Source organism: Eutrigla gurnardus (genome assembly GCF_963514095.1).
Source record: "Eutrigla gurnardus genome assembly, chromosome: 8".
NCBI lineage: Eukaryota > Metazoa > Chordata > Actinopteri > Perciformes > Triglidae > Eutrigla > Eutrigla gurnardus.
In genome coordinates, this window is record NC_139922.1 from 23014497 (window position 1) to 23028625 (window position 14129).

The 14129-nt window shown below is 41.0% G+C and overlaps 1 protein-coding gene across 1 annotated transcript; it reads left to right on the forward strand.

Moving 5' to 3' along the window:
• The first annotated feature begins 740 nt into the window (after positions 1-740).
• tspan31 (tetraspanin 31) lies at positions 741-7552 on the forward strand. The gene is made up of 6 exons (XM_084016163.1): positions 741-908; positions 2840-3007; positions 3147-3227; positions 3371-3511; positions 4921-5031; positions 5727-7552. Exons 1-6 carry the CDS (start codon positions 846-848, stop codon positions 5799-5801), a joined length of 639 nt encoding a protein of 212 aa, XP_083872289.1. The 5' UTR covers positions 741-845; the 3' UTR covers positions 5802-7552.
• The last annotated feature ends 6577 nt before the right edge of the window (positions 7553-14129 follow it).

A 14129-nucleotide genomic window follows, 5' to 3' on the forward strand; every position in this document is an offset into this window, starting at 1 on the left:
AATCTTTAAATAAACACCTGTGGTAACATTTAGGTCTTGATTTCTTCCCTTTTCTTTCTGTGTTCCTGAACTGTGACCATTTTATGAGCCGAACTGGAGATAGATCTTATCGTATAGGGCCTTGTGCAATAACGGTGACTGACGTTAAACGTGGCTGTGATGGGATTGTTGAAGACCTTCACCTACAACTGTGATTATGGCCGGTGCAATGTGTGAAAGGTTAAGTGTTTTTGTGTTGTCATGTCAATGAACTCCTCCCTCAAACCGTTTCCCTAAGGGGACAATAACGTACCTATCTATCTTGTTTATGTTTAACCTACGACTATTTATTTATTGATTTAATTTGATTCTAAATCTGTATCTCTGTCCTTGTGCTGCTGCAACAGCTGGGGATCAATAACATCCTATTATCCTATTCTATCTCCAATAACAGGATATTAAGTACGATCTCATGGACATAATCGGAAACTTTCTGTAGTAACCACCTACTCTTACACTTACGTGTGCTTCAGAACTGATACTGTAGACTATATATATTTATATGCAACCCACTGATCCCTACGGTTAACCTGTTTATATAATATTATGGTCCATACTGTTGATTTATGCAGTATGGAAGCAACCTTTTATCCTATATTTGCACTTTGCTGTCCTTTGTTTTTGCTCTGGATCCTAAAAAAAAGATGACATATGGTCGACACCCCGACGTCACATGCGGCGCAGACGTCATCGGACACGCCCTCTCCGCTGACCAAAAACATTTGTGTCCAGACGTTAACGCTCCGGCGAGCCCGACGACACTGATTATTTTTTATTAAGTCTTATCCATTCGAGGCTTGTCGAATATGGTCTGTGGCGGTTTCACCTGCTCCAAAAATGCGCTCTGTTCCCTGAACGTGGTTTACATGGTGAGTGCACAAAATGGATCATCATGCTAACTTTTAGCAAACGCTATGTTATCTTAGCCTGTCTAGCTTCAGAAATGAACTGCCGTAGCGTCAACGGCTAATGTTAGCTCGCAATGTAGCCGCGGCGCAGAGGGATGACTTTTCGCCTTTTGTTTCACATTTCTCTGTTTTTATTTTGCAGACGGATTAATGGTATGGAGCCCATTTTTTTTTAAACATTAGACATTTATTGTGTACGTTAGCTATCTAGCACGGCAATGTAGTGATTTTAGCTAGCCGTAGCTACCCTTTTAGCTATCGCCATTATGTGTATGGAAGCTTCCCGTTAGCTGTGAGGCTAGCTCGACCTCCCTAAAAATGAAAGTGACATGCTTGAATGGATTATTTCCTCCCTTCCCATCTCCTTATCGGCCACAGTAGCCTTCCACAACGACATTTAATCAGGTCATCATGTGTTTGTGTGTCTGTCGGTCATGTGAGTTGTGCTAGTCAACATGTTGGCCTCAGCTCAACTGATGGTTGGGTCCTGAATCCCAGCCCACCAGTAAATGTACCCCATTTATAAACGTTTAAACGTTGTGAAGGAAGCCTGTAAGAAATTAAAACGTTATGGTGACTTTTTAAGGCTGTGTAACTCCTTCACATTATGTGGACGAGGAAGACAAAATATGAGAGTCACCCTTTATTACAATGTTCAAGTACTCGAGCCTAAAAATGGACCGAAAACAATAGAAAATCGTCTGTCAGCGAACACTTTTAAAGTAAGGTTGTAGGTGTTAGAGGGCTGTTGGGTTGCATCCTGTCATACAGCTGTTTATATTGTTCTCGGCTCTCACTGTTACTGCTGCCTAATCTGACAGAAGTGTTATAGCTGTTGGTTGATGGTGGGCAATGGTACATAAACCATCAGCTGATCTGTCATGTCAGTCTACATCAATCTATATTGTGCAGAGACAAAATGTTACGTTTATTCCATTAGCATCAAATTAACAATATTTCTGATAATTGATTAATCGTGTGATATGCCAGCTTCTTAAATGTGACATGTTTCTGCATTTCTGTGTCTCCTATAATACTTAATTAATGGTTATATTTGCTTTATAGACCAAACAAATCATGGATTAATCATATTAATAAGGGATGGAAATTGATTGTATTATAGGGTAGTTTGTGCAATATTGTCATACTGCATTGCAGTCAAGTTATATAATTTTGTGAAAGGTAATTGCCTCTGTGCCTCATATTTGCATTCCTATCAGAGACACTACTATTTGTTACCGGTCAACAACTAACATATCAAGTTTTTCATATCAAGTGTTGAGTCAAAAACTTCTTGTTGATTGTGTTTGTCTTACTCACTATTGCCTGATGTCTTGACTCTAAATCTGCCAGGTAAGCTCTTTGTGAAAGACGTGGGAGTGACATCTGCGTCGCATAGTTTGCCTGCTGTTGTGACACAATGGACCTGCACCCTACCCAGTCAGAAAACTTTGGAACGTTTACACACGCCACCAATCATGTTGACAGCTGAGTCACTGTAGCTGTCACAAGTGTGATGCTGTGGTTGCTGTGTGGAATTAGGCCAGCTACGACAGTAAAGACTTGTAAAGACAAGAAGGACAAATTACTCCTTTCAAATTATCCCGCTGGCTCGGACATGACAAATATGAATTCTGTAATGCCAAGACAGTTATTTTAAGCCATTAATATTACAGAAACATAAGTGCTCAGTGTTTTAATTGGTTTCAGTTAATTGAAATCATTAAAATAAATGCCTAGAGGCTAGCAGTCTCATTACCCCAGGCCATGTGAATAATTGTAATAATAATCTTAGTCAGCCTGTTCTTTGTGTTGTTGTTCTTCCCCTGGTGTTTTCGGTAATCAAAACACCATCTTGCGCCGGTTAACTTCATTCTGTCTGCTTCCTTCAGCTAGTCGGCCTGCTGCTGATTGGAGTAGCAGCATGGGGGAAGGGGTTCGGCTTGGTGTCGAGCATCCACATCATTGGAGGGGTCATTGCAGTGGGCGTCTTCCTGCTGCTCATCGCTATTGTTGGACTCATCGGAGCAATACACCACCACCAAGTCATGCTTTTCTTTGTATCCTTTCCCCTCGTTGGAATTGATGATGACGCAGATGATGATCGGGTTGCTGGGAAATGTGTTTGTGTTGCATGTTTCAGTGACGCCATCGTTTCCATGTTTTTGCACTGTTGTTTCTTTGACCTCTTGCTCCCAGTACATGGTGATTCTTTTCATCGTTTTCCTGTTCCAATTTGGAGTTTCTTGTTCCTGCTTGGCAATGAATCGTGGGCAGCAGGTGGGAAAACACAGTTTTAACAGTCAATGTCTTACGCTGCGTCCATGTTAATTGTAAGGCATATTAATAAAACGTACTAATGAATACATTTTAGTGACTTTTTGCAAGATTTTTTGCTCATTTTGTTTTGTCTTATTCTCCAGGAGGCACTCCTGAACTCTGCTTGGGGAATGTTGGAAAACAAGACCAAGATGGACCTGGAGAGCCAGCTAAACTGCTGTGGGCTGCTCAACGTCACCGCCAGTCGGGCACAGTTTGATCAGGACTTGCAAAATTGCCCCGCCGTGAGTCTTAAATATCAACATTTTCATCAAATATATAGTTATGTCTATAACTTCTGTTCCTTAAAGAAGAGGAGCAAGGTTCAACACATATAGGATTTTGATATCAGGCCCCTAGTGAGCTACCTGAAGACTTTTAAGGTAGATGATTTGTGGTGACGTATGTGGGGCCCCGACTTAATACATACGTCACCACAGTCATTCCTCAGTTCTACAGAGGCTCTTCACTGAGCTGCGAAGTTGGGCGACCCTTTAGGGTGCGCTGAGAGAGAGAGAGAAGGTCTCTCTGCAGAGGAAGCTGCCAGGGCCTCCCCTCCAGCAGTCTGATGGGACCAGTATCAGGGACAGACCCTGTGGGTGCACTCTGTATCCAGCACAGGTGGTAACATTCCACTGGGGAAAACTGCATCAGGCCTCAGTGGCTGTCTGAGTTTGAGCATTCTTGTTTGTTCGAAGGTACCTTTTTTAAAACCTGCAGGTCCAGAACAGGAAGCAGTGCACCCCCTTCTTTGGAATAATAACGTAATGGCTGTACCAACCTTTGTTAGCCCTGAAGCAGGAACCATTCACATCCCTCTCTTGCTCAACAGTATGTTTACTTCCTTGCTCAGTACCGCCGCTGCCTCGTCCCCAACAAACGTGTTTACTCGGGAGAGAGAATCGAGGTGGTCTGACCCAGAACCACAACTGGGTGTCTGCGCATGTGCGCCACTGAGGGAGGTGACCTACCAGCCGGCAGACTTGCAGCAATGGCGGTCTGAGTCCGTTGCCATATGGCCTGCAGAAGGGGAATGGCATCACCTGTTTTCTAATTTGATTAAATGCACTGCTTATTGAAATGACATTTACACGGTGAACAGGAAGCACCTTTTATTGGAGGTCTGAAAGGTGGAAAAACATAGACAACACTTGCTAAGATATCAAAAGAAATGTTAAGCACACCTGAACTGGAGGTTAGTTGAATAGACACAAGTCACCACTAGTCATCTGCCTTAAAATATGTGAATAGAGGAATCTTCGGGTACGTCACTGATATCCCGTATTAGATTTGTTGGACTGTGTTATTATAAGAAAACTTATTTGAAGAGCACAATTGCTGAATTTAGTTGTTCCATAGTAAAACTATATTTTTTATTTACTGTTTGATTCACATATGGTGGTATATATGGTGTTTTTAAAACAAACGTTTCAGCTGCAGCATAGACAAATATTGCTGTTTCACGGTATACTTCCTGTTACACAATATGCCCCACTGAACACAAGTCACAAAAGCATTTACCTTAACCAGGTTAAGTTAAGTTAGAGATTTTCTGTAGTTCTCAGAATAGATTTTGGTATCTAATACTGGCTTAGCCAACAAACTGTCTAAAGACTAAAAGGCTTTTCTTTTTTTTATGCGTCTTTCCCTTCAGTTATGCAAAAAGAACACTGGCTGTTATACCTGTGGGGATATGATGCTGAATCATGCAACAGAGGCTCTGAAGATCCTCGGGGGTGTCGGGCTCTTCTTCAGCTTCACAGAGGTGAGTTCACGGTCTACAAACCTGCTAACCTTCCGCTCATTAAATCAGCCTAATAAGTATTTTAAGGAAAAGAGAAAGACACTGAATTGAGTTTAATGTTGCACGCTTACTGGGCTGATTGCTAAATTTAGCTAAATGGATGTGCACACACTCCCACGTCTACTTTTGGAGGGGAAAATACCCATCAAGTTCAAATTGGGATTTATTTCTGTTGCGCAATTGATACAGTATTCACAAGTTTGGGAGTCTGGTTTCTTGCTCTTCTGGAATCACGGCAGCTTTTAAAAAATGACAACATTTGTGTCAAAATCAGTTCATTTTAATGGCATTTCCTCAGTCAGTGGACTTGCTGGTCGGGCCGAAAAATCCATGCAAATATTTTTCTATCAAGTTCAACTTTGGTGCACTTTGACGCGCATGTTTGCACCCTTAAATCGATAGCAAATCTTGATGGCGCTGACCTCTGAGGGGACGGAGAGTCGGAGATTCCAAAATGGAGGAAGCTATCGTAGCTTATTAACTGCTACGCCATCCATTCTGGAGGAGCATAAACTGCTTCATGAAAGTGGTTGACAAGATTCAATGTGTGAATAAATTGATATGTATATTGTATATTCCTGGCTAGGCTGATAAATTATTTTTGTACCATTTTCTGTCGCGTTTATCTTTTGTTTGCCTGTCGTGTCTTTGAACAGATCCTGGGAGTGTGGCTCGCCGTGCGCTACAGGAACCAGAAGGATCCGAGAGCGAACCCAAGTGCTTTCCTATAGTCTGTCCCACGTAGGCAACGCAGCACCGTAGATGCAGTTTCAGACACACTGGTTCACATAAGTATCATGCACATCTAGAGGCAGACGCGCCAGCATACACTACCACACCGATCACAACCACACAGAATGGACGAGCGCACGCAGCAGCTGAGAAGCAAAACACACACACACACACCTACACACACACACACCTACACCTGAGACTGAGAAACTTACAACAACCTGTCCAGAAGCGTTGCCAGAGCTCCAACTGGAAGAACTGGATACTTGTGTATGAAAGGATAACTTGTAATACCAAGAAGTGTGACTTGTTGGTATCGCGACCCAGCCTTGATTTGAGTACCAGATTTCCTGCTAGTTTCCAACTATGTAACAAGGGATGAGACATCTCTGCATGTGTCCTTCGCCTGCACAGACAAACGGCCTCTTTTATTGATTTTTGTTCCACGCACCAAATGACTGTGCCATGTCCAACAAATTAACGTGTATGCACCTTGAATCTTCTCCTCTCGTCTCTAATGTAGTGGCGCCGCATAACGACAAGCGTAGTCCTCGGGCCAGCGCTGCCGTTTGTGTGGAGCTGTAGACCCAAACATGTCCAGCGTGATGAGTTTGTGATCAAAGTCAGCCGAGGGGGGGCAAAAGAAGGCAAATACTGTACATGTGTTGTAAAGTAGTTTTTGAATTGTGTGTGTTTTTTTCTCCAAATGCCGGGATTAAACATGATTAGAAAGCAAGTAGGTGTGAGGTAGTGTAGTTGCTAGGCATTCAGGTTCAAAATATTTATGAACTGTAACTGAGCCAACTAACTTTTAACAGTCGGAGATATAAGAACGCCAACGGACTGCAGCCTTGATGTTGTACATAATCTTTTAGAAATCATTCTGGATGGGTTTCCCATGTTATTGCCCCTCTAGTCGGGAGGTTTGCCTGCATAGTTGAGGCCTTCGACGGCCACAATAATCCACCCTTCCTGTATTTAATGTTCTTTTGTGTCACAGTGTTGTTGCTTAGTGTAGATTCTGGTAGTAGAGAGGTGGAGTCAGGTACCCATCATGCACCTCCTGTGTAACTGGAAGAAATCACAGTAAATAATAAAAAAAAAAAATTTAAAGTACTGTTTGATTTGAATAAATTGGGTAAATTTGGCTAAAACAGCTCATCGCAAACCCAATTTTGTTTTTAATAGTGTTAATTGTGATAATGTGCTCTTGGTTGCAGTTATTTTTCTTTTTCATATTTTGAAAACAATTATTCTGTTGTGGAATGTTTTTGTTCTCGGTTGCCATCAGCTCTTTTTTTGTTGTTCATCAGTGTTAAATGCTTTGTAAAAAAAAAATAACTTTGTTGAATATTTTCACTATTTAAGTTTGAGGATGCACATTAGGCTAACGTGATCTTGAAGTTTTGATGATTTCATTTTGCTGCCTAAACTCGATGTTTTGACATTTCCTGTTGATAAATCACTGCTCATTAATGCTCTCTTTTAAGATACATTTTTCTCATTTTGAATTGCTTTTAACTTAAAGGACTAACACGAGCTGTAACTACATGTCTTACTTGAACCTGTCAACTTGGGTGATATGAATTTCCTGCTGCTGAGTCATCGCTGGTGTAAACATTTTGACAGATCTTAAGCATTGTTATGCCGTATATTAAACCTCACTTTGAATTTGTGTGCACTTGTTATTCAAATGTATCTTGAATTTTTGAGACTTCATTTTCCAAATAATAAAACCTCAAATTGGAAACTGTTTCACTTAAGTCATTGTTTAAGTCTTTTCCCAACAAAATGCACTCTGATTGGTGTAAATGTGTTGTTTTTGCTTTTGAAAGTAGTTTATTTTCTATCTGAAGCTTAGTCGTGGACTGTACTTCAGTACAATTTTGAGCCACTTGTTCTTGCGCATTTCCGTTCATTGCTAGTTTATTTCTTACTTCTACATTTCAGATGCTTTAAACTCCACTACATATGTCTGACAGCTTACACACTTTGCATATTTAGATTAAATATCATCTACTTTATGACTTATTTAGATAATGACACCCAGCAGTATATAAAGTAAGTAATACCAACCCCACATTTCCCAGCTGTATCAATAAATTGATCTATACATTAATTAATCTGGGTGTTTCTTTTTTTTTTATGCAGGATTTTTTCTTGTAGCAGTTCAACTTTTACTTCATTACAAGACACTGACTTCTTCTTCCACCACTGTTTGCTACAAAAAAAAATTGTGCTTGGTTGTGGTTGGCTGCGGTGACACATTTCACCACACGATGGCACTACAGAGTCTCTAGAGCTGCCATTTCTTCTTGGTTAGCTGTTATTTCAGCCCTTCTCTGACTGGATCAACACCTCAGCACTGGCAAGGAATCTAAACACGGCGGTCGCTTTTTTCTACCGTCTGCCGTCTTACAGATCGATTGTGTCCAAGTTGAAGGTGGATAGCATCAGCACGGCAGCCTTAAAATGCATTAACTCAAGCAGTGGGCTTTTGATTCCCCGTGATATTCCTTCAGAAGGCCATTAATCCTTTCAGCTGGGATGGGTCCAGTAATGTGGGGGTGGCAGAGCAGAAGGAGAGCTCAAGTACACTCTGATAGGGGAATAGAGACAACACATGAGGAGATTATCCAGATACCTTTCAACCAAGGTTGTCCTAAATGAGAATAAACCGCTCCTCCGAGCTCCTCCTAATGGCCCATGGCAGACTGTCACCATCACCGCTGCTCCCCCTTCATGAAAAGGCATGACCTGATCGCTGGCGACGGTGCACCCTGCAGGGAGCAACTACAGGTTCACTTTGACTGAGACGCAGGAGCGTTTCTGTAAGTGAAATGTGCCTGGTCAGGGCTTTGGGTCTTGAGTATCGCCGGTGGCTCGGGACCAGCATTTTTTTTTTCTTTTCTGAAAACTGCACCACATATCCAATCCCCTATCCTGTCAGCGTGCTCTCCTGAGGGCCCGGTGCCAGTCCCCACCCTGTGATGCGCGTCCATATGCCGGGTGTATTAGCTCGGAGAAGCTGTGGAGAATCGCACCAACGGGGATGACCATCTGTCCCCTCACAGATATAGCATGGACTCTGCAAGTGCGTGAAAAGGCAGGATCTTAAAACATTTGGTCCATTATATCACAGCGCCATGGTGAATGGGTTTCACAAGGGCTTGTCCTATAGGCGGAACTAATTATGTATAGCTTTTCAGCATGGGGGGGCAAGCTGAGGCAGCCTTCAGATCAGTATGGAACCGATACATTGTTTCTTATAATAGTCCTTTTCTCTGTGGTGGGAGGAAGTGCTTTTACACAGGTCAAAATACCAACGCTGCAAGAATACTCCACACTGCACTGCCGCATACTGTATATGTAATGTAAGCTACTTGGTTATTTTACATTACGTATATATATCACAGCCATATTTTAATATTTTATGTAGCTGATTTAAAATGAGACATGGAAAAGTAAAAAGCAACACCTAAAGTAACTCAGGTAGACACTTATAGATAATAGTGCAACAACTGGAACGGAGGTTATTCAGAGGAGTATCTTTGAATAAATGGTAATATATCCTGATCTGTAGTGATATTGCGTTATTTTCTGTATCTCAAAGCTAAAATTTCAATTCGAATTTGGTTAAAAATGTCTGAAAATTCAGCTTTAGGCTATAAGTCTTTGAATAAAAAGCTGAAATCAACCAATCGATCACTATTATCAAGTTCCACAAATAAACGTCCATATTTAGGAGAGCTACGTGGATGACAGCTGCACTCTTACATTTTATATCCAGACATTTTAGCCCTCAATCTCATAGTTTATTTATAAGCAATCATCTATTCTGGAGAGAGAAACGACTTAGTTCAAAGATTATTCAGTGATGGAAGTATCAACACCCTTCGGTATCAACGTAAAGACTCTTCATTACAAGTCAAAGTCCTGCAATTAACAGCACACGTACAAGTATCATCAGCCAAATGTACTTACAGTAAAAGTACTCAATGTGCAAAAATGTAGTCACCATGACTGATATATCATTATAGCATTATTAATATTGATGCATCAATGCATTTATAGCGTTCTACTTTTATAGCTGCTTGAGGTGGAGCTAATTTTAACTGCTTTATATTCAGTCAGGTAGTTCAGTCCAGTGGTTCCTCGGGTCAGAGCCCTCTAAATAATTCAACCATTTTAAACCTCTTCACATCCATAACTTGGAAACAGTAAATGTTGCTTGTTGTTTGTTTATTACAACAGCTACGTCTACGGTGGAAGTCGCGTCTGACGATGGCAACGGGATCACTGAGGATAAACACCAGTGTGGTTTAATGGGTTTGTATTCTTCTCATAGCTCCGCGAGGACAAACAGGAAGGCGCATCGTTCTCATCAGTGAGGGGAGACAAACGGGTCAATATGGTCTATCAATAATGAAACAGAGCAGGGATGCATGTTGTTAGTCCTCAGATGGAAGGGCAGTACAGGTGATGTAGGGAGTTAATCAGAGCGTTCATGTCTGAAAGTGGTATTTCTCTTTTTTTTCGTACTGCTATCTCCCCATGAGTGTTGTTTCGCATGCTTAGAGTCCAAATCTACCATGTTTGAGCCGTGCAAAATCTATTCAAAAGTACATGTGGAGTTAATATGAGGCAATCTGAGCTCTTGTTACAGAATTGGTCACCGTCTGTCTCTCCGTCCCTCCACTCCGGCCACATTTTCCAATCCCCACGTCCCCCTCATTGCCATTTTCCATCCATCCACCAGATGCCCTCAGACTTTCCCTGCCTTCCCCATCACCTGACTGCCCCACGCACCTCCTCCTCACCTGTTCACACTTTACTCGTCTGCTCTGTGGTTGCCTGGCCTTCTCAGTTTATGAACCAGCCCAGTTCATTCCCTGCCAGACCGTTAAAGCTGCCCATTTACTTTTTCCACAGCCTGAACCCGTACTCTGATTTTGTCGCTTTACCTGGACCTGGACCTCCCTGTAGGAGCCTTCATCCAACCCCACATTTGAAATGAATGATTGAACTGTACCTGCACTGTCCCTGTTCCCTATTCTAGCTGCATGTCAGTATTCCATGTTTGTGTTGTAAAACACATTATTATATTATTATAGCAAAAGCAAAGGAATATCATCAAATTGTTGAATTAGAAAGTCAGTTTAAATGTAAAGATGAAAGTAACAGATACTCCAAGTGTTAGTAAAACAAATGCAAGTTTGACCAAAGCAAAATATACCCTGACAATTTCATTTATATGAAAAACACCACCTAGCTTACAAAAACCTTTAGCAAAATAGCATGATTTTGGAGATTGTTTGTTTACGTTTTGTCCAAATTGAATAAACGTTACAGAATTTACCTGAAAATGTTTGCCAACTCACCCCGTCGTTAAAATCCTCCTCCTAGCTCAGATTCTAGTTTGAAATTCAGTTCTAGTTAGGAACTATTTGTCCAGGCGTAATAACATCTATTCCAACCTGTCTTGGCTCTGTTGTGATTGACAGCTCAGAGGGCGGAACCAAAGTATAAAGAAGGTCAACGATTGGCTGAAAGTGAGACCTCGGGCTTATGTGAATTTCAGGTGAGTTGCCATAAATTAATGATTTTCAACTTTCCCAATACGTCTGAAGTTGTTTTCTGACCAGTTTATACATTCAATTGCGGATCGTAAACCAACGTTGAGCGACAAGCTTGCTTATTTCACCGCTTCCTGGTTACAATGTCCAATCAGAGCCAGCCAGAGAACTTTTGACCAATGGGATGCAGCCAAGGGAACGTAATGCCGAGAGAGTGTGCTTGTTAATGAGGTCGGCGTACACCGAAATGAGAATCTCTTGAACTTTATATTAGCGGCTAGCTCCACCCGGCCCACTTCCGACAACTGGGAGCAGCCGGACATAAATAACAAGCGCACCCAGAACCGGCTCGCTTCGGACGCAAATATCAACACGCAAATTTTAATGGGTTGTATACAGTAATTTGCGATGAAATAAACAACGCGGTGATTTTTCAGAAGGTTAAATTACATAAAACCAGAGACTCGACAGCCTTGAGGAGTGTTTTTACACACCGTTTCAACGTGAATGGCAGGGAACGGCGGTTCAAACAGGTAGGCTGAGCTCTACTAACGTAAACAGACACTGATAGGAGGGATATCTGCTAGATTGGTCAGAATCAGTCTGGTGACGGCTTGTTCATGTTAACGTCACATTAAACACAACTGTGACTTCCCATGTTCTTCATCTTATATTCAGGCCTTTGGATACAGACACCATTACACACAGGCTTTTTTTTTTTTTAAAGATCATCTCATTAGCATTTACCACCACCCCTCCCCCCACACAGAAGCATCATAAAATAACCCTCCCACACAATGTGCCATCATGGAAGCATACATTACACACACATTGCAGAACAGTTTTTCCCCCCTAAGGTGTGAAATAATGCTAATGTATGTTGGTCAAAATATGTGTGAAAGATGAACATGTCAATAGTTGCTCAGATGATAACAAAATATGCCGCTTCAATCATCAGGGTTCCATGTTTGATCATTACAATCAACATGAAACCCAGTTTACACAGAGTACAATATTGTATATGCGGCGGTGGGAGAAGTATTCATACAATTTACTTAAGTAGAAGTACTACACGGTGCACTACGAATAAGTCCTGCATTAATTAAGTAAAAGTATCAGCAAAATATACTCATGTATGGAAAGTAAAATTGCTTATTGTGCAGTATAGTGTTCCCTGTCATTGTTTTACTGTCATATATGATGTTTCTGGATTACAACGGCATTGATTAAGGTTGTGATCATTTTAACTCCTTTCTATACTTTTTGGGTAGTGTGATCTACTCTTGCATCATATTCGATAACATAATTGTGTGTTTGTAGCGCAGTTGTCCTGTGAGAACCAGCTATATCTCAAAAAGGCAACTTTTCATGAGCTCATAAAAACAGCCCTGTGACGATGTATTTTCCAGCTGATCCAAGAGGGTTTAAAACACTTTATTTAGCTTAAGGCGTAGGAGGTTTTTCTAAATCTATAAAGGAACACTTCATCCTTCAGTTTAAATTCTGAATCACCAAATACACAAACACATATATATATATATATATATATATATATATATATATATATATATATATATATATATATAAATTGCTAATCAAATCAAGTGTTATGCTTAAATCCATATCTGTAACAAGCAGAGTGTGAAAAATCAATCAAGATCAATGTGACGGGGGCTTTTTAGGGAAGTGTTGCCATGGAGGAGAATAGAGAGAGAGAGAGAGAGAGAGAGAGAGAGAGAGAGAGAGAGAGAGAGAGAGAGAGAGAGAGAGAGAAAGAGAGGGAGAGAGAGGCAGTAAAGTGGCTTCTTCCTCTGCAAACTGCAGATTAAAGTGACCTCTGTGACCTCTGGTCTTGTGCCTCTGATGTTTCCCTAATTACCTTGTCTCGCCATTCTGAGAAACTGCTCTGAGACGGTTTGCTCCTCTGCTGTTTAGGGCTTCGTTTACAGTCTCAGAAGAGCTGACATGGCGACGAGCGACATGCTGAACTTGAGTATTGTGGTTGCACTGCTAGTATCGGTCTGAGCACGCTGATAGCAAGTTAGATCTTTGACATCATGCAGAAAGGCCATTTTAGAAGAGCATTATGTTATTGGATTGTAGTTATTGATGTCCAGGTTGTGGCTGGTAAATGTGGAGCTCATTTTAATTACTTAATACATTGCAGGGTAGTTTAACTTATAATAATATTCCGCATATTCATATTCTGCAATTTGAAATGTGTCAAATAATAATGGCGGAAAAGACAATAGATCTCACTGAAATGTAGCAGAACTAGAAGTATGAAGTTGCAGAAAGTGGAAATACTCCAGTAAAGCACAAGAATATCTAAATGATTATGAAGTACATGCACTTATGTAGATGTAGTTTGTTTCTTTTCACCACTGCTGACCGTATATCAAGTAATTAAAACCAGTACTTTTACCTTTTGATGCTTTGAGTAGTAGTACAGCCTGCATTTCACTGATAATACTTGCAGATCAAACCAATCCAATACATAAAACAGTCCTCCATACTAAACCCTCCCTTCAAAAAGGGTATAATGTTCATAATATCTTTGTTTTAAAGGGATGTTGATTCAACTTTATGATCATTTCGGAGGCTGCAGTTTGGTGTGTGGCTGAATTATTAGAAACTACTGCAGTAGTATACCTAATAAACGGGCAAGTGTATGTTTGTAATCGAGTAGAGCTACCCAGCGTTATACAATCAGCCTCACCTTTACCTGCAACATTAAAGTGATTAAGACAT